The 25,474-nt window shown below is 38.8% G+C and overlaps 2 protein-coding genes across 5 annotated transcripts in view; one reads left to right on the forward strand and one right to left on the reverse strand.

Annotated features, from left to right (window-relative positions):
* The window catches only part of coro6 (coronin 6), a 46,018-nt gene extending 45,287 nt beyond the window's left edge, over positions 1-731 (forward strand). Inside the window, 1 exon segment of the mRNA NM_200396.1 lies at positions 557-731. Within this exon segment, the coding sequence (NP_956690.1) occupies positions 557-580 (24 nt within the window). The 3' untranslated portion in view covers positions 581-731.
* The window catches only part of taok1b (TAO kinase 1b), a 51,048-nt gene continuing 25,907 nt past the window's right edge, over positions 334-25,474 (reverse strand). The window contains exons 12-21 of one of the 4 annotated variants that reach the window (XR_012396877.1): positions 25,018-25,218; positions 24,785-24,922; positions 19,063-19,299; positions 18,397-18,525; positions 15,854-16,057; positions 12,932-13,171; positions 12,617-12,829; positions 8,636-8,818; positions 2,364-5,222; positions 334-1,121 (exon numbers count right to left, since the gene is read on the reverse strand). Coding sequence is in view for 1 of the 4 variants with exons in the window: in XM_009295669.4 (XP_009293944.1) it covers positions 4,761-5,222; positions 8,636-8,818; positions 12,617-12,829; positions 12,932-13,171; positions 15,854-16,057; positions 18,397-18,525; positions 19,063-19,299; positions 24,785-24,922; positions 25,018-25,218 (2,007 nt within the window). In the remaining 3 variants the exon portion in view is untranslated. Of the gene's footprint in view, positions 5,223-8,635; positions 8,819-12,616; positions 12,830-12,931; positions 13,172-15,853; positions 16,058-18,396; positions 18,526-19,062; positions 19,300-24,784; positions 24,923-25,017; positions 25,219-25,474 lie in introns of all 4 variants that reach the window. The other 3 variants (XR_012396875.1, XR_012396876.1, XM_009295669.4) reach the window with 3 other exon arrangements.

The following is a 25,474-nucleotide window of genomic DNA, read 5'->3' on the forward strand; positions in this document are numbered from 1 at the left end:
ATCAGAGTTTTCATTCCTAAACTAAGGCTCACGTTTTAGAGCAAGGGGCGACCCCTGGTGGTTCGGCGGTATGGGTTGCTTATCGGCTGTTCAAAGAAAGACTGCAAATACGGGAGAAATACGGGAAAAAACCTTTACGGGATGATAGCGGGATAGAACTGTAAAATACGGGAGAATCCTGGGAAAAACGGCAGGGTGGATGGGTATGAATGAGCCCCATGTCAAATGTTCAGCATCTGAATTCTGAATGTTGAGAAGAATTATTAACGTCAACATCAATCGTCAAATGACAATGGACAAACATGTATTAAAACATACAAACGACAATGAAAATATACTAAAATTACTTTATTACAGTTGATTTCTTTGTCCAGTAGCCCTCTGCCAACAAAAGGAGTAATTACAAACACAACATTACATTTGTCCCCTTACGTTTTTTTTTGTTTTTGTTTCATTTTTGCATCTTAATTCACTTGTAAGTGTTTTTGTTACGAATAGCCATCATTTTTGTAATCTCCAACATTCAGTTTTTCACAATCTGTACATTTTAATACAGGTTATACATGGATTGCTATGGTGATGTTGAAGCAGGAAAAACAAGACGACCATCAAAAAGAATACTGGTAAATGCACTGTACAGAGATGTACCACATTTCTAGATTATTATTCATCCTGTTGTTTTCACACTTATCAAAAGGGTCATTAAAACAAGGATGATAAGAGCTTTCAAAGAATCTACTCTCTTATATCAGGGTATACCTTGTATCCTTTGAAAAATACAGCATGGCCCTGCATGAGAGGGTAGACTCGATGTCAAAAAGATCACATTTTGAGTCTATGGCTGTTCCTCTGGTCCAGTGATTCCATTAGAGAATTGACTGTGATTAAATGATTGGCAAGTGATATGAATTAGCCAGGGTCAATGACCATGTAGCCCAAATCTATAGGATTGGCTACACGTTGGCTCAGTATTTTTTGGGGTTTTTTTTGTTTGTTTTTGTCAGACTGGCAACTTCATGAAAACTGCAAGGCTATGCATGTATCAGAAGTGTGCCAAAATAGCATTCGGAGATAATAGATCATACAGACAGCAGTGATATTCTGAACTGGAATTCCTTTTGCTGGAAAATGTTTACTAACACTTTATAATAACTACACACTATAAATAATTCATTATGCATTAGCATCTAGTGAATTCATTATTTGTTAAGCATTAACTCTACATTAATAAACGTTAGTAAGCAGTTTATAACTGCAGCTACAAATGCTCTATTCTTGACTTATAAGCACCTATATAATGTGTTTAATAATTGTATTTTCATACTTGGTTAATGATTTATTTTTCATTACTAAATTAAGTATCAAATTATTTACAAACTGTTTGTATTTAAGAGTAGTTGAGGGTTTTCAGGATCATTCAGAATGAGTTAGTAAATGATTAATTAACTATTGAAATCAACATTTATATGTCTTGTTATTCAGGCATATATTAATGGTTACTATGTATGCTAATAAATGCTTTATTAACTCAACTTCATGCAGTTTTGTGACCTAATCTAAAGTGAGGATTATTTATGCTTTATAAATCCTTTATAAATGACAAATAAAGGCTCAGTTAAATTCTAAACAGGAAAAATGACATTATTCATTCCTATTCAGTTAAACATACACAAATGAAACTGTACTTCAAAAGAAAAGTAAATCTGTGCAACCTGATCTAAAATAAAATCACTGTAGAGTTTAAACATCGCATCTTATTATAATGTTAAATTATTATATTATGGTTTTATGTCATATTTTGACACTCCTGTTATTCAGCAATGTTTAAACTTTACAGTAATTTTACTTTTTAGAAAGATTGCACAGATTATCGTCATTTGCTACTAAGCCTTTAATAGTCATTTATAAGGCATTTATAAAGCATGAATAGCCCTCACTTGAGATTAGGTCACAAAACTGCATGAAGTTGAGTTAATAAAACATTTATTAACATATTAGTTAACTATTAGTATATGCCTGAATAATAAGATATATAAATGTTGATTTCAATAGTTTATTAATCATTTACTAACTCATTCTGAATGATCCTAAAAACCCTCAACTACTCTTAAATACAAACAGTTTGTAAATAATGCGATACTTAATTTAGTAATGAAATATAAATCATTAACTAAGTATGAAAATACAATTATTAACCACATTATATATGTGCTTATAAGTCAAGAATAGAGCATTTGTAGCTGCAGTTATAAACTGCTTACTAACGTTTATTAATGTACAGTTAATGCTTAACAGATGATGAATTCACTATTTGCTAATGCTTAATAAATGATTTATAGTGTGTAGTTATTATAAAGTGTTACCAAATGTTTTTGAAGCCATTCAGTAACAGGCATGATGGCGATTTATTGATTTATTTTGAATGAAACTGAAAGAAAACCCATGGCATTTATGTTTCAGAGGATGAAAGTTCACTGCTGGTTCACAGATAACAGAACATGAGTACTGGCACTAGTGAATATGGTAATTCATACTTTTGAAAGCAAGAAGAGCAGCAAGCAAAGAGAGGATGATGGAAACATCCATATAAAGAGGGATATCATTCATCAGTCTAATTGCAGGGGGAATAAACTCTTGTTTGGGGCTTTGCTTGACACCTCTGAGAATATTTATCTCTCTCTATATATATAACTTTTTTCTCTTTTTAAATAATCAATATTAGAAACCAAGTTCTTTTCCTTTTATTTTCACATTCAAGCAATTAAATTTTCATGTCGTTTTAAACTCGGGTGTTTATCAGGATTTCCATTTCTTTAAATTTCTAAATATACAATATACACATGTTTTCCTATACATCTCACTCAAAGCGCTCTCTTGGCTGTGTACCCTTCCACCGTAATGTTTTATATGCTAACTGACCTGTTGCGTTGCATTTTCAATTCACTTTATTTCTACATGCTGTGATAAGTGTTGGGTGGGAGGGTGGCCGGCGGTCGCTGGAGCTCTGGGGTGGGCATGAAAGAAACGAAGGCATTGCGGGGACGACAGCAGCGGCACCCACCCATACAGCAAAAACATTCAGCGGTCTCAAGCCAACCCAGACCAGAACCTCCACACCCAGAAATTCCACACAACACTGTTAAACCCAGCCTGGGAAAGAGGAGGAAGGGGCACCGAGGTCCATCGGATCTGCTTCTATGCGACCAAATAAGAGTAGTGACGAATGGTAAAGTGCTTTCTGTGATGTTAAGCGATGTGAACATGAGAGAGGCTATTCTCCTTTTGCATAGTTGCGATTGTTAACTTTGGCATCACTAAATTAAGACTAAAACATAAAACATTAACATACTTCAACGGCTTCTACCATACTGTTTTCCAGGAGGGACGTTCTCCTGCGCCAACATGCTTTAACGCTCAAGTACATTCATAAAGCAAACCCTGTTTTTGAGTGCCGTTCAGTCCAACACAGCCTTACTTTTCAGGTTCCTCCACAACTGTAAGTCATATCAAGTACCTCATAACCACCTGTCCTTTTGGCCGATAGAAAATAACAAACGTTAATACACTTATTAGAAGAGTTTTAAACGGTTTTCAGAAAGCAAATTGGCGTTCTGCTCTACATATCGTTTTTGGCTATGGAAGGTTGGAAGTGCATGGCAAAATAAAAACTCAAAATGACAAAAGAATCTTGGTATTTCACAGTTTTCATAGTTGAAGTTTGTTCTGGCACAAAAAGAGCATACTGTTATCATTAACACTTTAAACATTAGTGCTTGCAGTTTATAAAATACTAAACTATACAATCAAGTGCACTGTAAAGCTTGAAAGTTTCACATTCTGCTATCAAACCTTTCTACCAAGAATGCTCAAACTCAGTCCTGTAGTGCCGATGTTTTGCAGATTTTAGCTCCAACTTGCCTCAACACACCTGCACAGATGTTTCTAGAAAGTCTAGAAGAGCTTGATTAGCTAGCCCAGGTGTGTCTGATCAGGGTTGGAACTAAACTAAACTTTGGAGGACACCGGCCCTTCAGGATTGAGTTTTGGCAGGATTGAGTTTCTCAACCATGAGGACCACCAACACTGCCTGTTTTGCACGTCTCCTTTGTCTGTTACACCCATTACAGGTCTTTCAGTCTCCGCTAAAGAGCTGATGATCCGAGTTAGGTGTGTTTGGTTAAGAAGACATGGAAAATGTGCAGAATTGCTGGTCCTCCAGGAATGTGGTTGAGAATCACAGCTTTAAACCGTCCTTCTATTTGCAACAATAGAGCTGTGCATTCTACTGAAAAGCTCAAGTTTAAAGAAATGATCAGCGTTCATCTCCCACTCTCTGCAATCAACACAACCTGCTAAGACCATGATAAAAAGCCACTGCATTAAAACTTGCATACGGTCTCACCTGTGAGAGCTCATGCGCACAGCATTCATGTATTCATTCTTCAAGTCAATCTAACACGCTCTAAAATCTTCTCTGGATTCAAAACCTTTCCACATCACCGCAAAGACATCTCCTGACATTCAAGCTGAACTTTATTACATCTGGCCAGAATACTTTCAGTGGAATTGTCCATCTGGCTGACATTCTTAGAACTGGAACTATGATGGATGCGGTTTGTGCTCGTGTATAAAATATATATTGAAGACAAGAATTAAAGGAATGGGTGTAAAACTATACTAATGACCATGGTGCCCCTTTATCCCTTCCCCTATGGCATTCTGGGTCAAGCCAGTGTGTTGCGGGAGAGCAGCGTGTGGTCTTACGTGAAGGACAGGTGCGAGCCATTGGAAATCTGAGAGGCGATGCTGGAGCTCCTGCTCATTGCCTGCTCACCGCGGCCACCTGAGGTGCCCCGCCGCCCCCCCGGGGGACTGTTCCTCAGCCCGCTGCTTCCCCCACTAGAGCGCTGGCTGCCTCCAGACCCATGGTGCCCCCATGGAGGTGGTCCTCCTGGAGGTAGGCCGTGACCCCAGGGCTGCTGGACTGAGCCACTGTGGCTTGAATGGTGGTGGTGGTGGTGCTGGGAGCCCCAGTTGCTCTGCGCCCCTGGAAAGCTGTTGCTGTGGCTGTCAGACGAGAACAGGCTGGTGAGCATCATGTTGCTGAAGCCCAGACGCATGCTCTCAGAGTCAAACGCCTCGATCTCCCGGGCCTGCTTCTCTAACAGACTGCGGATGCGTTCGGAGCGCTCGTTCTGCAGGGCAACCATCTCCTCTTCAATCTGAGCAAAAGACAAAAACAATCAGGAAACACTCTGGATGAAGGCATTCACGCTTATTAGCTGCTGCAGGGATAAGAGGTTTTGCCACGGGGTTTATGGGAATTCTGTTTTACCCATCAGGTTGGTCCCCCCAAAAAACTAGACCATACCATAGACCAGTGTTTCTCAACCATGTTCCGGGAGGACCACCAACAGTGCATGTTTTGGATGTCTCCTTTGCCTGTTACACCCATTACAGGCCTTTCAGTCTCTGCTAATAAGCTGATGATCAAATAACAGGTGTGTTTAGTTAACGAGAAATGGAAAATGTGCAGAACTGGTGTTTCTCAACCATGTTCCTGGAGGACCACCAACAGTGCATGTTCTGGATGTCTCCTTTGCCCACCCATTACAGGCCTTTCAGTCTCAGCTAATAAGCTGATGATCAAATAACAGGTGCGTTTAGTTAGCGAGAAATGGAAAATGTGCAGAACTAGTGGTCCACCAGGAACATGGTTGAGAAACACTGCCATAGACCTTACCATGCCATTTTCCTGACTGCATCTGCACCACCAGTAGGAAATCTAGAATGACTCAGTTTGTAGACGAATTACTTGTTTGTAAACATTCAGGATGTGCGCACAGCGAGCACATGTGAGCACTAGCATTTACAGCGAGGGGATGACATCTGATGCAATACAGAGTTTGTTAACTTAGAAATTAGCTATATCGATTACATATATATATATATATTTATATATATATATATATTATTTACATAATGCTTTCAGCAAATAATAACAGCTTGTCACAGTGATAAGTACAGTTATTCAGCAAATTTTCATTAAAGTGAGCAGCGTTTATCTGACAGGTCCATTTGCGATAGCACCCTCCCAATGGATATTGGATAAGACAAAATGGCCAAGCATGCAGCCCCAAACACAAAACTATCTTATTAAAACTCCAAGTGATTTTACAAGAGAGAAGTTAAAGGCCTACAAGTCTTTGGATACCTACAGTTTTGCTCTGTGTGGTCATGTGCAGGAAATAATGTTCCAAGATTACCAGATTTAAAACTTTGTAGTGCTACAAACCAAAGACAAGGAAAGAAGACGGAACTGTACAAGACCTGGGTAATCACTAACAAGCGAAACAACTGCATTCTGACAGCAACTGCATCTGTACTGCAGGGTATGTGAACATCTCATTTTAAGCATTCAGTGTCTGCAGTTTAAATAAATATGTTTAGTTGTTTTGCTGAAATCATTGCTGCTATCAATGCATTGCTTACAGTTAAATGGCGTTAACAATTAATTTTGTCATGCAAATGGGCAGTCAATAGCTACGTTTCCATTCAAAGATGCAAAACTGTAATATTGCATAAAACATTTCCATTCCACGGAGCCAAACTGAACGAAATAGTCACTTCCCGATTAACTGGTGCCAAATATCAAAAAGAAAAATCGAATTTGCAATTGCTTTCTTATATAATAAATTACTTAAAACAGAAGTGCTCAACCCCGTTCCTGGAGAACTACCTTTCTGCAGACTTTAGCTCCAGCTCTGATCTAATGTCACTAAACCAACTGAGCAGAATCTGAAGGAGAATTAATCTGAAGATTAATAGAGTGGAGGAACTATGACGTCAATTTGTATGCAAAAACCCAGAAACGAGTTAGCATTTTAGCACTTCCGGTTCCCTAGTCCCAAAGTCAATGGGTTTTTTGAATGGGGTTTCAGTAAAATCGCTTAAATAAGGTCCGTGGCTAACACAAATTCAAGATATTTTCACGTTTTGTTCTACAACATAAAACACATAAGTTACAGCACACTTTTGAATTTTTAATTCGGCCATGCTTCTTTAAAAAGACGGTTGCTATCAAATTGCTAAATGGGACTACAGGCGGTGTCGGAGACATTATACGTCATCGAGCTGATCTGGTCTGGAGCGCAGCTCGCTTGTGTTGGGCATTTGGATTTGTCTGTTATTTAGGTATTTTCATGAATAGTATTTTATATTTTTTTGTGTTTTTCTAATTAAGAATTCAGATTGTGTATAGATAATGCCTTCACATGTAAAGGCTGTCGAGACAGATTCATTTGTTGATCATTTATTTTAATTAAACTAACGTTATAAGATACTGCTCACCAGTGCAGCCTGTCTCTCTCCTGCCCTCAGTAATGCAAACGTGTGAATAAATGTGTAAAAATACAGACATATTAACTGTCATTTTAACGTGATCAAGTGATTTTTCGTCTTTTTTTATTCATCTGAACATGTTTAACTCTGTCATAACTGCAATATTTACACTCCTCCATAAAACGTATAGCAGATGTGACTGTATGAGCTGCTTTTCGCTGTACGTCGTGACATAAAAGGAATATTGAATGTTGCTCTGTCCATCATGATGGAACTTGCAGCCATTTGATAGACTTGTTCCTCCTCACGCCTCATTTCTGTCATCTGTTAAGGTAAGCAGGCTGTGTGCGCGAGCGATACACTTATTTAATTATGTCTGATGAAAATACCAAATAGGCAGATTTATACACGCAGTTTTAAAACTTTTAGAACAACCACAAAGCAAAACAGATGTATTTCCCACGTAAAAACGATCCAAAAGGCACATAGGTCTATGTATTTTTGCGTATTTATTTGTTTATAATATATAGCGTGGATTATAATATAATATACTGAGAGATTAGCTCTTTGTCATGGACATTATTTCTAGAAATAAGCTTGATAAGTTGTCTGTAGCAGGGTGGGGCTGACGTCACAGACGGGCGCCCCGAGGGCAGTGTAGTCCGTTTATAGCCTAATGTTTGCTTTTTAACTCTTGCGTTTGCATTTAAGATCCAAAAGTGCTCCAAGTTGTATTTTCGTGTGAGGATTATCCGGCTGGACAAAACGTGAAAGTGTAATGAACTGTGTTTGAACACAGAGCTTATTATTTGCAATCTTCGAAAAGCCTATGGGAAAATCCTATAGGGATTTTCACGAGGGAACCAGTTTTATGCTAGCAGCCGATTAGCCTACAAAGTGACGTCATAGTTCCTCCACTCTATTAACTGTGACGAATTAAAGTGCAGTTAATCAGTTAATAGTGAAATCAACTAATCGTTGCATCCCTATTAATGATTACAGTGCATTGTACAAGGCATTTTCAACAAAACATATCCAAAAGTTTTCGGCTGTCCGCACCACACACTTATGTTGACTCACACTCTGCGCACAATACCTCATGGCTATAGCGGCCGTTTTTTCAACTGAACTAAAATGATTTGTGATGTCTTGGTCACACTATTTGGAGGGCCAGAACAAATAGCCTCAGGGGCCGGGTTTGGCCCGCGGGCCGCCAATTGAATAGCCCTGCTGTAGGGTGTCAAAATTCTAGCTCTGCAGTGGTAGTTAGTAGGTGCTTATGTTTGTATGGTACCTTCTGTTCGAGAAGAGCTCTCCTCAGTGAAACCCTCTGCTCCAGCTCTTTCCTCTCCCGCTCGTGCTGCGCATCAGTCTGCATCTTGATCTTGCTCTGATAGGCGTTCAGCAACTCCAGCTCCTGCTGCAGCTGCATTTTTAGCACCTGACATTCAGCCTCCTGTGCCTCGTCCAGACGCAGCTGAGGAGCATGATGGGAGGTGGAATTAGATTTAAACATGCAGTCTGTAATTTTGCTGCTTTGTCGCCATTGTAGTAATGTGCGGAATGATCATCTTTATACAGGTTGTGCATCAGCGCAGCTTATCGACACAAATTAGGGCTGTCATGATAACTGCAATATTACAATACCCTATTATTGACAAACCAACTGCAGAAGAAACATGGGCTGTCTGAAATACTTGATTCTGATTACAAATTTAAAGCTATGTTTTTTCCCTAATAACAACGGCTGAAACTAGTAACTAGGGCCAGACAGAATCTGCGGACATTTGTTTCTATTTCTGCGGAGGATTTTATAAACAAAATCTGTGGATTTATGCCTAATTATTTTGGGAGTATCGTAACTAAAATCTAAATATATGAAATAAAGCATAACAGCTTTTAAACTTTCATTTAATGTTTACAACGCCTATTCATCTAGATCCACTTATTTGATAAATAAAGCAAGTCTATCTTATTATACAGTTGAAGTCAGAATTATTGGCGCCTGACTTATTAGCGCCCCTGTTTATTTTTTTCCCAAATTTCTGTTTAATGGAGGGAAGATTGTTTCAGCACATTTCTAAGCATAATAGTTTTAGAAAGCTATTTCTAATAACTGATTTATTTTATCTTTGTCATGATGACAGTAAATAATATTTTACTTGATATTTTTCAAGACACTTCTATACAGCTTAAAGTGACATTTAAAGGCTTAACTAGGTTAATAAGGTGAATTAGGCAGGTTAGGGTAATTAGGCAAGTTATTGTATAACCATGGTTTGTTCTGTAGACTATCGGAAAAAAAAATTGCTTAAAGGGGCTAATAATTTTGTCCCAAAATAGTTTTTTAAAAAATTTAAAACTGCTTTTATTCTAGCCGAAATAAAACAAATAAGACTTTCTCCAGAAGAAAAAATATTATCAGACATACCGTGAAATTTTCCTTGCTCTGTTAAACATAATTTGGGAAATATTAAAAAAGGAAAAAAACAACATCAAAAGGGGGCTAATAATTCTGACTTCAACTGTATATCTATCTACTAAAAGACAGAAAATATTACTGTACAAACTGTATAGTAAATAAATCAAATGAACACTTTCATATCAGTTAATAATATTACTGAAATATATTTAAAAACCGAATATATTTATAAATATATAATATAATAAAAATAAATTTACACACAATTATACAAGTAAATAAATAGACTCAATGATGGGCTAAAAATCTGCGTAAATCTGTGGATTTCTACGTGTGCAAATTCTGTGTCTACTCGTAACACAGGCTCATCTGGGTACTTTAAATTATCTTGACTGTCAAGAAATATGTTCACAATTATATGTATATGCTTTTCTGTCTCGCTGCTGTTTTTGATTGTTTGGCTCCGTCTTGTGGCTGAATAGTACACAGGTTAGCGAATGCTCCATTCAGCCATTTTCATTTCTGTCAGCTTTGAATTTATTAAAAGGATTCATAAACTATTATGGTTTAGAACAATGTTTTGTCTAATTTTAAATATTGTGGCAAGCAGGATAAAGTACATGCAGATGGTTGCATAAAAGCGTTATTCTGCCATGGATGTACTTTATGCAAGGGAAATTTCCTCACCTCGACAGCCTTATCTGAGATGGTGCTATTGACATACTAGTCATTACTTTTAATGATTCTACTAGAGGGCACCTATGATGAAAATTTACTTTTGTAAGCAGTTTGGACAGAACTGTGTGTAGGCATTCCAACAAGTCTCTTTTTCCAATTTCCTGACGTTAAAATACGGCACAAATCCCTGTGATTTTAAAGCCCACCGCACCCAGACGTAGGAGTGCCGTTTTCCCAACCCACCGTATTGATTAAAAGACACCGTTGTACTATAATAACATGTATACACGTCGACAGAACATTTTTGTTTTGAAAATAAACTGGGATTCAAATATGTTACAACTCTCTGTGATCTTATTAGTCTAATAAGTTTAAAACTTTTTTTTTAAAACAGAGCAGGTTTGTAAAAAAATAAATAAATATATATATATATATATGTGTGTGTGTGTGTGTGTGTGTGTGTGCGTGTGTGTCTGTACTGCATACAGCATTTGTGTGTGACTCATCATTTCAGAAAGGCTTGGTACTTACTTGGTATTTTGGACTAATGTGCAGTGTTGTGTGTGTTGTGCTGTATGAGTCTGTCTGTGCTATTTATCTGTCATAAAGCATGATGAGACACAGACACACAGTGTGGGAACGGTGGGCTGGGAGAAGCAATTCTGGAGGCTACAATGAATGATCTGATGGGTGTTTTGAGCTGAAACTTTACAGACACATTCTGGAGACACCAAATGCTTATCTTAGATCTTGTAAAAGGGGTAAAATAGGTGCTCTTTAAGGCCCAATACCAATTCTATTTTTGTACCCCTACTCCTTCCCCTTGGCCCTTACAACCGAGGGTTAAAGGGAAGGGCTTCAAAATTTACTCCTAAAAAAAGGGACAGCACTACAGCACACGTCATCACATGTCATCACGATCTCTTGCTTCATATGAGATCAGACGATGGCGACTGCTGTAGTTATTCCATTTGTGTTATTTTTTTATATTTATCTTCAGGAAATCACTGAAGACATAGATGTACAGTACATGTGACATGTTATCATAATGATCTAATGTGGCAATAAGATTGTAACTGTACTGTGCATTTAACACAGTGGCCATATTCAATGTAAACACACAAAAACAGCATTAACATTATAGCAGACACTGTAAAGAACTCATTGACAGCCACTAGACTTTTCTGACAGGGTGCTCCAGTGTCATCGAGTGTCCGAATGTTGTGGGACTGCTGAACAGGAGTTATGATTATGGATTATAGATCGCGAAATTTAGCGGTTTTTATTTTAGCATTTTTTTTTAAAAGCATGACTGTAAAACATGAATGCAGTTATGAATATATTAAAACGTGTTTGTTTGTTGTAAAAATTTGTATTAAGGACAAAAAAAATACTGATTTGTGGATCTCCTTACTTCCGGGTGCTGCTGTTAATGGGGTATTCTGGGAATTTTTTATTACCCATTGTTTTCGAGTGTGGTCCTGAAAAGTCTTCATTTGAAGGGGTGTATACCCCTTGCCCTTAGCCCTATGCCTTCAAGCTAAAGAGAATTTAGACACCACTACCCCTTCACGGGCATGCGTAGGCCCACACGGATACTGCGCGCGCAGAATTCTGCAGATTTTTCGCAGAATTCTGCAGATTTTTAGCCCATTATTAATTCTGTTTATTTACTTGATAAAATGTGTAAATCTGAATTTATTCAGTTTTTTCAGTAATTTATTATTTTTTATTTAATATATTAAGGCCTTAGTTATGATACTCTGCTGGATACTCCCAAAATAATTCCGCAAAAATCTGCAGATTTTTAACAAAATTCTCCGCAGATTCCGTCTGGCCTGCATGCGCAAAACGAGGGGTAGGGGTAAGGGGTAGAATTGGAATTGGGCCTAAATTATATATTTTTTTATATTAATAGCCTTTTATTAATAATAAAGTAGTGGTTCTACACCCTGGGCACTTCTGTTCTCTCTCAAAAATAGACTTTGCATAATTTGTAAGAAAAAATAAATGACAGTTTCTTTAAATAATGTGCACAAAGGAGCACATTCAGTTATAAAAACCACATCGCAGTTATAAAAACTATTTTTTCCCCTCAAGTATTAAAGCGAATGCAGTGAGTAAACTGTGACTGCTTCAAACTCTTTTGATTGGAAGAGATGAAGGGTCACTCACAGCTTGAGTAGAGAGCATGTCATTGATGGAATGGTCATACTGCTCAGCAAGGATGGCTAATTTGCGCGTCTGCTCCTCCTTCAGCCTCTTCAGCACAGCCTTGTGGTCAGACTTGGGTGTAGTTTCCAGCAGGTGGTTGCGCAGAGCTTTATACTGCCTTGTCTGGATCTTACACGTGTCCTGGAACTGCTTCTTGATCTGCAGCTCTTTAGACTGGCCAAGGAGGAGGAAAGGCTTACTGACACAACCAAAATAGCTTGTATGTGCTTGCTAGTGTACACTATAAAAGCAAGCAGAGACTTATAGGAAACGCACCTTAAGGCTCTTGGGCTGCTGCCGAACCTCCATGACGTGTTTGCGGCGTAGCTCTCGCTCTCTGCGCTTGTTGTACTCCAGCTGGTTGGTGAGCTCAGTCTGATGCTGTAAGCGGATCAGTTCGGTGCGCATCTTATGGATGGTGCCCAGTTGCCTGACCTCCAGCTCCTGCATGGACTCATGATGGCGCAGCAGCATGGCGTGCTCCAGATCCTTCTGTGTCTGCCGCTTGTTTATCTCCTGGAACAAGAAGATCTGTGTTAGCCTTTTTCTTTTAAATAAAATTCCAAAACACAAATCTAAAATAAATAGAAAGTTTTGTGATGAAACTTTATTGGGTGTGCTGGCTGATGGGTCTGATTTAATATGCTTCCAACTACATGGAGCATTTGATTGGTTGCTGTCGCCCCAGCAGCCAATGAGCTTGCTCCTCAACATTTAATTAGCTCAGTGATGTTTGCGTTAGCAATCTGCAACACATTAGTGGTATTAAAATCAGATGTGACGTTAAACAGAGGTCCTGACCCTCTGTGGTCATTAAAAATCATGGCACTTCTCGTAAAGAGTAGCGGTGTAACCCTGGTGTACTGGACAAATTCTCTCCATCTGCCCTCACCCATTATGGCCTCTCGATCATCCCAATCTACCAAACTGGCTTCATCATGGTTTCTCCACTGCCCCTATAGCTGATGTGTAGTGAGTTTAGAGCTGGGCGATTAATCAAAAAGTAATCGAATCGACATTCAGAACCTATAAATTAGTTACATTTTTTCCAATTACTTTCCCTACCGGGTGTGGAGTCACGTGACCAGCACTTTTAATTTTAACTTCTGCGTCGAACTGCGTCGCATACCCACGCACCTCTCCAAAAATGTAACTACGCGCCACACGTTTGCACTGTGAAGAGAATTGGAAGCTGCACCAGAGATGCCTTGAGACGGCATATTTTACATTACAATGAAATTATTATTTGCATTTAATTATCTGTTTACAGAAGATGCAAGAAATGCACTGTTCAAACTATTATTTGCAGGATATACTACAGTTTTTTTTATTTAGAGGAGATACTGCTTATTTTCTACTTTTATTATGAAAAATATAGAAATTTATTTTATTTTCAAAAAGTGCAAATTATTTATTTTCACTTTTTCATAAGAATAAGGGGACTGTTGCTTTTACGGAATGTGTGTTTTAATTTCAGCTGTTCAACGTTGATGTGCAATAAATAATCATAGATAGTAGATAGTGTGTGTTTCCTTTAATTATTTTAAAATCGAATAATGCACCTTCCTGCAAAAATCTCAATTGTAAAATGTGCACTTATTTACTGTACAAAACCTGTCAGAGAACTATGAGGGCAAAAAAAAAAACCTAAATAAATGAATCGTTTTCAAATCGTAATTGAATGAAAATGTTCAATTAATTGAGATTTTGATTTTAGGCCAAATCCCCCAGCCCTAAATGAGCGCACTGGCGTCGTTGTCCTGCCATTGCATCATCCAAGTGGATGCTGCCAAGTGGATCCACATCTAAGTGGATGATTGTAAAGCACTTTGAGTGCATGGCCATACACAATAAAAGTACTATATATATATATAAACAAACAAACATTACATTAGATTAGATTACATAAAAATGATAACAATAAAATATTAATGATAAAAAATAAAATTATATAACTAAATGACTTGTAGAACTGCAAATGACAAAATGGTAAATAATTCATAACATTAATAATAAAAACTTCAATTAATTTGAATCATGAGTAAACACTGGAAGGAGGGAAAATATTATAAGCAACTATTTCATTTGGCAAAACAAAACACAGTGTTATTATTACTCAATTCTGACTAACAATCAGTTTTATTTCAAGTTGTTCACAATAAATAAGAGTGTTTCAATCAATAGCTTAACTGCTTTATGCCAATATTAATATGATTAACTTACTTTGCATCAGCAATAATTATTTCAGCTCCAAGGTAAAATCCAGTCTATGAAATATTTGACATTATTTTGTGAACCCCTTTATTCCTGCTTGACTTATAAATGATAAGTTGGTCATTATCATATCTTGTAAAATGCATGCTAAAGTGAAACTAAACGCAATTGTTTTAATAATGTTAAATATTAAGCATATTGATGATGATAATATACTCTCTGCGGTAATACATCTGCAAAAGAGAGTTTCTAAAAATAAGGAGACAGTCCTTAGTTACATAAATACGAGCGCTTGCATTCACCACATGTAAAGCCAGCCGCTATCTTGCTGTCTGTGTGAACAAAGAAAGCTGACTTCTGTCTTCTCAAGACTTATATGAATGAGCCTTTAGCACCAGCAGAGTCTTACCTCTGTAGTTAGAGATTGTTTCTGGACATTGAATGAAAGGCAGAGCAATTTTTTACCTCATGCAGAGAATGTCCACATAACTGTATTTGAAATTTACCCAATATTGGCAATTAAAATAGTAAAAAGTAAAAAAAATAGTAAAAGTTTACAGATATTTGTTTCAAAAAAAGCTCACGACTTTTCCAAAGTATTGTGGGTATATTTGTTCTTAGTACAAGAAGCAATCAACTGTGCTATATTAAATGCTCCTCTGCTTTCATGACAAGTCATGCTTGTCTTTGACGGCTTTTACTCTGCTTCATACTACCATGGTAACTTTTGAATACTTCAGCTCATCCATGAACTTGAAGTGTCCAATATGATGTAATGAAAACCACAACTCCCATGATTCCACATCATCAAAATATGCCTTTGTTAGTTGTGAATACGAGCTCTTTAGTGGCAAAAATTACACACTGTTCTTTTAATTATCTGACCGTGCTCCTCAAAACCTTTATTTAAATGCTTAAATTTCGCAAAATATATAAGGTGTATTTTCAATTTCAATTTGTATGTCACGTAGAAAGCACCATTACCTCCCGCAGTGTGTCTTGCTCTACGTTGTGTTTTGCGGTGAGGATTCTGCGTTTAAAGCGGCGAGACTCGAGGTCCAGGTACTGGCGCTGTCGGCGGAGCAGGTTCGCTTCCTCCTCTGCCTGGTAGTTCTGAAAGTTCTCCTTCTGCTTCGACAGCAACTCCTGCTTCTCCTTCTTCGGGGTGGACTGCTTCTCATTCAGCTCCTAAACAGTATAGGAAGCATCAATATAAATTTTATTATGCCTTAAAAAAACAATCTTGACTACAAATTGGTGAATCCTAGAGGTTTGAAGCATAGTATCCACAACACTTCGATTATTGCCATTTTAGTGTCCTCTGTAAATCACGATAAAAACGGATACTGTATTACCTTTAATGGTTGATACTTGAAAACCACTTTCATCTTTGATCCATATTCATATAAATGCAATGGGGAAATCAAGGCCACTTTATTAGATACACCTGCTCGTTAACGCAAATATCTAATCAGCCAATCACATGGCAGCAGCTCAATGGATTTAGGCATGTAGACATGATCAAGACGATCTGCTGCAGTTCAAGCAAGACAGACTGGTCTGAGTATTTCAGAAACTGCTGATCTACTGTGATCTTTATGCACAACCATCTCTAGGGTTTACAGAGAATGGTCCGAAAAAGAGAAAGTATCCAGTGAGCGACAGTTCTGTGGGCGCCTTGTAGATGCCAGAGGTCGGAGGAGAATGGCCAGACTTGTCTGAACTGATAGAAACGCAACCGTAGCTCAAATAACCACTCGTTACAACCGAGGTACGCAGAAGAGCATCTCTGAATGCACAACATGCCAACCTTGAGGCAGATGGGCTACAGCAGCAGAAGACCACACTGGGTGCCGCTCCCGTCAGCTAAGAACAGGAAACTGAGGCTACAATTTAAACAGGCTCACCAAAACTGGACAATAGAAGATTGGAAAAATGTTGCCTGGTGTGGTGAGTCTTGATTTCTGCTGCAACTTTCAGATGTTAGGGTTAGAATTTGGCGTCAACAACATGAAAGCATGGATCCATCCTGCTTTGTATCAACGGTTCAGGCTGTAATGGTGTGGGGGATTCATTTAATTGTACCAATTGAGCATTGTGTCAATGCCACAGCCTACCTGGGTATTGTTGCTAACCATGTCTATCCCTTGACTACAGTGTCCCGATATCCTGACGGCTACTTCCAGCAGGATAACGCACCATGTCATAAAACATGAATCATCTCAGACTGATTTCTTGAACATGACAATGAGTTCACTGTACTCAAATGGCCTCCACAGTCACCATTCCCAATCCAATATCGCTCCTTTGGGATGTGGTGGAACAGGAGATTTGCATCATGGATGTGCAGCCGACAAATCTGCAGCAACTGCGTGATGCTATCATGTCAATATTGACCAAAATCTCTGAGTATTTCTAGTCCCTTGTTGAATCTATACCACGAAGGATCGAGGCAGTTCGGAAGGCAAAAAAGGTCCAACCTTGTACTAGTAAGGTATACCTAATAAAGTGACCAGTGAGTGTATAATTATACATTTAATTCTAAATTATACATTAATTATTCTTAAAATAAAAATGAAACTTGATCGAGTGATCTAGTCTTATACTTCTGCTTGATGAATCTGTGATAGGAGCTATATTGCCCATGCCCGTTTTCAATGTATCATTATGCTGCGTTCACACCAGATGCGGCACGCGAGTGATTTACATGTTAAGTCAATGCAAACGCGCGAATAGACATCCTGCGGCGCGCTACGCGCGAATGGTGCGACGCGAATGAAACAAATTGCGTGAATGTGGGGGGGGCGAATTGAGCGTTTGCGCGTTTGACGCGCTTAACGAGCGTTTTGCGCGAATCTCTTGATTTTGAAAATCTGAACTTCAGCGTACATTCGGCCGCGTTAACCAATCAGAAGCTTGCTCTTGTGGGGGCGTGATTGTGAGGTAGAACCTGTTGTCGGTGTTCCGAGGGAAATCCTCCAGCCTTCACAGACAACAGTTCATCAAACTGGGCTTGGCTCAGCCATAAGCACCGCTGAAAGTCTCCGTCATCCAGGTTAAGTTTCTGGAGGAGTTTATGAGCTCACAGAGCTGGATGCACCTCTGAAAGAATGTAGTGGACTCAGACACGACCCTAAACGTATCTACGCTGTTTTTCAGTCTTCATAAAGCTCATTAACACTGTTATTTTCTTCATAAAATCCATGTTAGCCATTTAGCTATGAAGCTAGAGTCTTCGGGCAGACAGAAGCCCTGCCCATCACGCGAATCCCCGTCTGTTCTGAAGTGAATCTGACACGCGAATGAAGCGGAGTTTGACGCGCGTATGAAGCGAGTAAACTCAAATGTTCACGCGGCTATTTACGCGCGAATAGCGCGATTTATCCGCGCGTTCCGCGTCTGGTGTGAACACAGCATCATCTTCGTTCATGCAAAATGTTGATTGAGGCCAATCTATGATGAGTTGTGCCAAGTAACAAAAAGTTAAGTAATAAATAATTAAATAAGTTACATAATTGTGCCTTCACCTCTTTCAGTTGCTCCTTGCGTAGCTTGTACTCTCGTTTTTGTGACTCCAGGAAGCTGCTAAGCTCTTTCTTTTGTTGGGCTTGAATGTGCTGATGGAATTTCTTCTCATCGTTGGCAAATAACTTGGCCTTCAAGACAAAACATTCACAAAACAATGTCAGAAAATAAAACTGAAGATAAAGAAAACACCCGATTCTCAAGAATGCTACTTTATGACGTAACGGATTGCTCCATTTTGGAACTGAGAGGCATCACACTGAAAAATGTGTTGCATGCAGAACTGTTGCAAACTATTTATTTGTGTTGAATTTAAACAAACAAATTAAGTTTAATAATGTTCAACTTAATTTGTTTGTTTAAATTCAGCCCAAATAAATTGTTTACAGCCACTTAACGTAAAAAAATTGAATAACTCCAAGGAATCATCTTTGAATAATTTTTTTTCAGTGCAGTAACTCAAAATGTGGTGTCACATACTTTTGTCCATGTTGTTAATAAGAGACATTACTTCTTTAAATACCAGTCTGAGTAACATAAGAGGAAGAGTGGGATTGTCAAACTCTGAGCAGTTTCAGGTGAACGTTCCCATCACCTTCCTCGTATCAGTGAAAGAAATACAGAATAAATGAAATGTAGATGGTGTTGAATGTCTCGTGTGCATTTACATCTTTATCTGTTGTCGCTTGGTTTTTCTTCATGAGTTTCTCCATCTCAGCTGCAAAGCTGTTCCTCTGGGCCTCCAGCTCTTTGTCCAGTTTCAGCCTGTGTTCGTCCATCTCCCCTTTCAGTTTGTTCTCCAAGGCCATGAGCTGCTTCTGGTGCTGCCGTCTCATGCGCTTGTAACCAGACATCTGCTCCCTCAGCTCTGAGTCCTGCTCGTGCTCCTGCATCTGTCGCGTCACCTGAAGGGAAAGGTGGCCATCAAAATCTATGTTGAACATTACAAGAAACCAACACTGGAAGCAAACGATACATTTACACTGTAGAGTTTACACTGGATTGGAGCAGTGCAATAGTTCTATATATTTCAGAATATTCCTGTTGCCATGAATTGCATTCTAAAGGCACTAATATAATGCAAATACATTGTTATAACATACTTTATACATTACAACATACTGTAAAACAAGCTGCATATTGGGATTGCTGTAAAGCAGAGTCGCTTAGAATTTGCATAGAGCATTTACCACATGATCTTAATTTCAACCGCACATTCAATTATTTTGCTTGACATTCATATTAATTAATTTATTGTAAGTGTGTTTTTGTGCTGCAATTAGTATGGGTTAGGCCTAAATCGACAGGACTATATGAATATGATACTAAGGGTGCTTTCACGTCTGTAGTTCGCTTCATTTGGTCCGGACCAAGCGCAATTAATGATACATTGTTGCATTTTCTGCAGTCTTTGGGTCGTTTTCACACCACACTGTTGGCTTTGGTCCGAACCAGTTGAAACGAACCAAAATGCAGTCATCTGACAAAATCCACATCTCTTATTGGCCAGATGTTGTTAAACATATTTCCTAAACTGCTTATCGATTGGTCAGAATTCACGTGCGGGAAAATGCCAGTGAACTCCCGCAGGTAAACAAAACCTTTTACTCTGGAGGGTCTGCACTGGCTGATTGTATCCCTGCTTTAGACAAACTATACATTTCGAGAATGAAGCGCGGCCGTGGCTGGAAAACAGTGTTTAATGCATCGCTCGTCACTTCAGGAGGAGACGTGGATTAATTTAGCTAAACTGCAACATGGTCATCTTATCAACGATCCATCAGGTAATGTTTTCCTCTCTCTCTCTCTGTTGGTAAAGCGCTGTCAACAAAAATTTTTCCTCCATATCCCATAATGCACAGCCCATCGGCCTATGGCAGCTGAATTACAGCTGAACTTTTTGCGGTTGGACCTGTTTTAGTACGGATCATATTCTCACCATAAACGAACCGTTCCAGGGTTCGTTTGAAAAAAGCGTATCGAGACCACCTCTTCAAGCAGGTCTCGGTACGCTTATTTGGTCCGCTTTTGGTGCGCACTCGAGTACGATTGCTGCATTCTCACCTGCCCAAACGAACCGCACCAAAAGAAGAAACGAACTCTATTGCGATTCAATCAAACTAAATTAGGCAGGTGTGAAAGCACCCTAAGATCACCAGCAGATAATTGTCACACACCAATTCGTAACTATTTGACTTAGTGGCTAATTTTATGAATATGTTTGACCTCATTCGCACAGTTTAGTATGACCTGCTCATTCCCTAATGATGGGTGAGTTTAGGGGTGGGGCTTGTGAGCATCTGGCATCTCTCTGAACACTGGGGCTTCAGCGTCAACTCTTGACTGAAGGTGTGTCTGAAGTTGGGGCTGAAGCGATCGTCTTAGCAGCGTCAGCCAATGAAATTCAGTCACCAATAAGCCAATGTCTAGCCGGTGTATTTGCATACAGCAATCTGATTGGCTGACGCACAACTTCTGCAGCTAGCAATGCCTCTGAAGCGGTGCCGACAGATCCATAATGCAGTTCGGCAGCCTGACATCACCCTTTCAGAGTGAATGGGAAGTGTTGACGCTGACGACCCGTGTGAATGGGCCGTAAAGGCCGGCACACACTGTATGATCTTTTTATAATCCTGAACGCTTGTAGCATGTCAGACTGCATGCACAATGCACCCATGTCACACTTTAAGATCTCAGCTGTCATAAAGTCAGACTAATTGACAATGAGGGGCGAAGCAGTGGCGCAGTAGGTAGTGCTGTCGCCTCACATCAAGAGCAAGAAGGTGGGTTTCCTCCAGGTGCTCCGGTTTCCCCCACAGTCCAAAGACATGCTGTACAGGTGAACTGGGTAGGCTAAATTTTCCGTAGTGTATGAGTGTGTGTGTGGATGTTTCCCAGAGATGGGTTGCGGCTGGAAGGGCATCCGCTGCGTAAAAACTTGCTGGATAAGTTGGCGGTTCATTCCGCTGTGGCCACCCCGGATTAATATAGGGACTAAGCTGACAAGAAAATGAATGAATGAATAAATGACAATGAAGATGCGCCAAACATGAAAGAAAACGCCCGTGACAATTTCATTTCATTATACCACGTTCTGAAATGATTCCTCACAGCAAACAATAACAATCTGTAGCGGCAGTTTTGGACACGGCGTGTTTCAATAATAAAACCAGGAAGAAAAAATTAGTTGTTTGATTTGTCACATGAATCGCATCATCAAATTCGGAGCTCCTATTGGTTCTTGGATTGACGCTGATCGCAGCTGTTGTCACACTGCAGGAAAGAGTCTGAAATCTTTCGACACTGCCAGAACTTCATCAGAGGACAAATCTGATGGCAACGGGCACTAAACGGCTGTCTGTGAACATGTCAAACCACAATCAAAGACCACAGATTTTAGCCTAGGATTTCAGGAATCTTTTAGGATTTGCCAAACTTGTCTCAGATGACAGAATCGAGGCTGAAACCTCACAGTGTGAACCGGGCTTTACAGGTAAAAGGAGTCTTCGATGCTATATTATGCATATTAATGAAGTTGCATCTCGTTCACATCAGAGCACGCTGATTGGTTCAAACCAAGTCTCTCATGAATTATTGATCAGATATGCTGAAAACTCAATGACGTCACTTTGTATCAGCCGGTATACGCAGCCAATCTCCATGCAGTATTTACACAATGATCTCATCGGCGCAACGTTGCTTCAAAATCATTTTGAAACCAGAAAAACAAATTTGCTTTAAACAATGCAAAAACAACCCATTTCCAGTTTTTAGTAAAATATATGTGTCCTAATAGTGTTTTTAGCTACGTGGGACAGTATGACTATCAACAAAAAACGTCAAATCAAAAATCAAAAAAAATGTTTTGGTGCTTCATGACCCTTTAATATATGACAGTTTATTAAAATTATATGTGAATTTGTACGTTCTCATTCGTACAGCTTAGTATGATTTGCTCTTCCCCTAATGGAGGGTGGGTTTAAATGAAAATTTTTGTATGACTGAACTCACTAAACTGCCAAAATGCAAAACAGTTACGTTTCCTTGTGAGATCAGGCTGGATAATCTGTTTAAAAAAGCTGATTCACTTAGAAATGAAGCAATGCAGAAATGCTCAGCTTAATTTTTGTTGCTGAAAAAAACTATTTTTTAGCTTACCCCATTGGCAGATTATTTTAAAGGCAAAAACACACTTAATGTTGACAGTTTCTTAAAACAAGACCATACTTTTTGCTTGACTGGAAAAAGCTTCTTAATTTAAGAATTGTTTGATATTTGGATTAGTAAGACAAAAAATCTAAGTAAGAAAAGCATTTAGTGCAGTGTACAGCTCAAGTCAGAATTATTAGCCCCCCTTTGAATTTTTTTTCTCTTTTAAATATTTCCCAAATGTTGATTAACAGGGCAAACAAACTTTCAGAGTGTGTCAGATAATGTTTTTTCTTCTAGAGAAAGTCGTATTTGTTTTATTTCGGCTAGAATAAATAAAGTTTTTTTTTTTTTTTTTAAACACCATTGGGTAACCATCATTACACAATAACTTGTCTAATTACCCTAACCTGCCTAGTTAACCTAATTAACCTAGTTAAGCCTTTAAATGTCACTTTAAGCTGTATAGAAGTGTCTTGAAAAATATCTAGTCAAATATTATTTACAGGTAATAAGCATGAACTAAAACGTGAATTGAATAAAGGCACTTTTTCACTGCTTGGCTTACTTTTGTGTGCTTTTCCAATACATTTCATACCTAGAAGCTAAGAATTTTTAGAACCATATCAGAGGTTCCAACCGAGCCGTACCATTAACAAAACGTGACATATACACACTGCTGATCACTGATTGTTCTGAGAGCAAAGTCACTAGTACAAGCATCCTTAAATTTGCGACACAAGACATCATATTTACAGTATTTTTTGATAGTCAGCAGCAGTAGAAAAGTGTTCTGATCGACTTCATCACATAATTGATAATATCAGCTTGCACATCATTAAAACAACACTTGCAATTTTATCGTAGACAAAAATATTGCATAATCCCAATTATCTGCGTTTTGTTTTTGTCTCAACTATTCACAAATGTTAAACCTGTGCAACTTATAGGGCCCTATCATACACCCGGCGCAATATGGCGCAAGGCATGGCGCAGTAGTCTTTTGGTAGTTTCAGCTTGGCGCAAGAGTCGTTTTGAGGCGTTGCGCTACGCTGTTTAAATAGCAAATGCATTAGCGCTCATTTTTGCGCCCATAGGCGTTCTGGTCTAAAAAGGAAGGCGTTCTGAGGCGGACTGCTGGCGCGTTGCTATTTTGAGAAACTATAATAGATTTTTCATTAGACCAAAACTAACCCGGTCTAAACTCCGGCGCAGAGTTGCGCCTCGCTTACACACTGCTTAATACACACAAGAGAGAAATAGGCAAATATCTTTACATATGACAAAATTTAAATATTAAGGATATATATAGGATATAATAAGAATAGATATAGGATATAAATATAAAGGATTAAAATATTACAAAACATATTATTTTCTAGCCTACATAAATATGAAAAATCACTGCTTTTATGTCTTCTTCATCTCGGGAGGCTTTTTCAGTTCATTCATAACAATTTGCTTTTGTATAATGTTATTATTATTAGCAGTATTATTTATTATATCCATATTTATATTTGTTTTATTAAAAACAAGCTTAGATTTGCCCACCTGTCAGGTTTTAGACCATATGGGGCACAGCATGTGTTTGAGGATATAACTCAGGTTTTTGAGCACATTTTGCGATTATTGTTCATTTATTCGTTTGCTGGAAATTAGAACTGAATTTAGAAATAGTTTTGAAACTAATATTTGCTCTTAACAAACAAAATTATTTATTTATAGACTAATTGATGTCTGTGGGTAAAGATTTCCCTATCTAAGAGCGAATGTGAAAGTAGATCCATTATCTCTCATTCTCACGCAGTAGATACTCAGTTTAACAGTATTCTGTTAAAAAACTGTTAACTGTTTGCTAGTGAAATGCTCAGTTTTTCCACTTAGACTTACTTTGCGTCCTGTAAATAGCGAATGCCCTCTTGGCGCGACGCAGCTGGGTTTTAAAGGGAATGGGAGATGAGACTCTAATTGGTTTATTCTCAAAACACACCTATAACTCATTAAGAAATAAACTCAACCCTTTTAGACCATGCGCCGCAGCGCAAGGCAGATTTTCCCGTCCTTAAATTAGCAAAAAACGCGTTCTGACACGCCCTGAAAGCGTTTGCGCCCTGCGTTTTGCGCTCTGTGCATGGACCGTCAAAATAGAGCCCATAGTCTTAAATATATATATTTTCATTTGACGTCAGTTGTGAATACTACAGAGAAGCATTTTAGCACACATTTTTGGGACTGGCTCACCAGAGAGGCTGTGCGGATGGTGGCAAAGTGCTCACGGTTGCGAGAAGGCTTATGTCGCTGAGGTTGTGTGGGCGCCACCTGAGCTTCTGGGGCAGAAGGACGTGTTTCAGGATCCTCTCGGTAAACTTCCTCTTCTTCCTAATGGACACAAAAGCAGGAAAACTTTAGGATGTCCATGATGTTTTAGTAGAGCATCTTCGATTAAGGTTAAACAGGATGTGATGTGAACGCACAGGCTTTAGGTGTATGACCGAACTGTTGGACATGACTGTGTGGTCTTTCTCCAGATCAAGGTCACTCTTGTCATCAGCGGCGTCAGGAAGGCTGTTCACTGAGCTGCTCTGAGAGCTCGCGCTGATCGACATGCTGGGAATGGACTGATTACTGCCAACACTGCTCACTGTGCCTGTGCGACCAACCCCGTGCTCCGCCTCCTGAACACACACACAGGCAAATACACACACTTAAAAATAACAGGCCAGCAGTAATCTTAGCAATATTACTATAAAATAAGTCACTTTTGGTCAAAATTAAAGAAAAAAAAACAAGCAGAGAGTGCTGAATAAGACTTAAAAAGACTTGATAATAAATACATGGCAATGGGGTATATGCACACAGACTTTTCATTTCAGCCAGTCAGCCTCAGTCTTTCCATTATACAATTTCCACGTTAAAGGTCTGATTTTTTTT

This window comes from Danio rerio, chromosome 21 (genome assembly GCF_049306965.1).
Source record: "Danio rerio strain Tuebingen ecotype United States chromosome 21, GRCz12tu, whole genome shotgun sequence".
Lineage (NCBI taxonomy): Eukaryota > Metazoa > Chordata > Actinopteri > Cypriniformes > Danionidae > Danio > Danio rerio.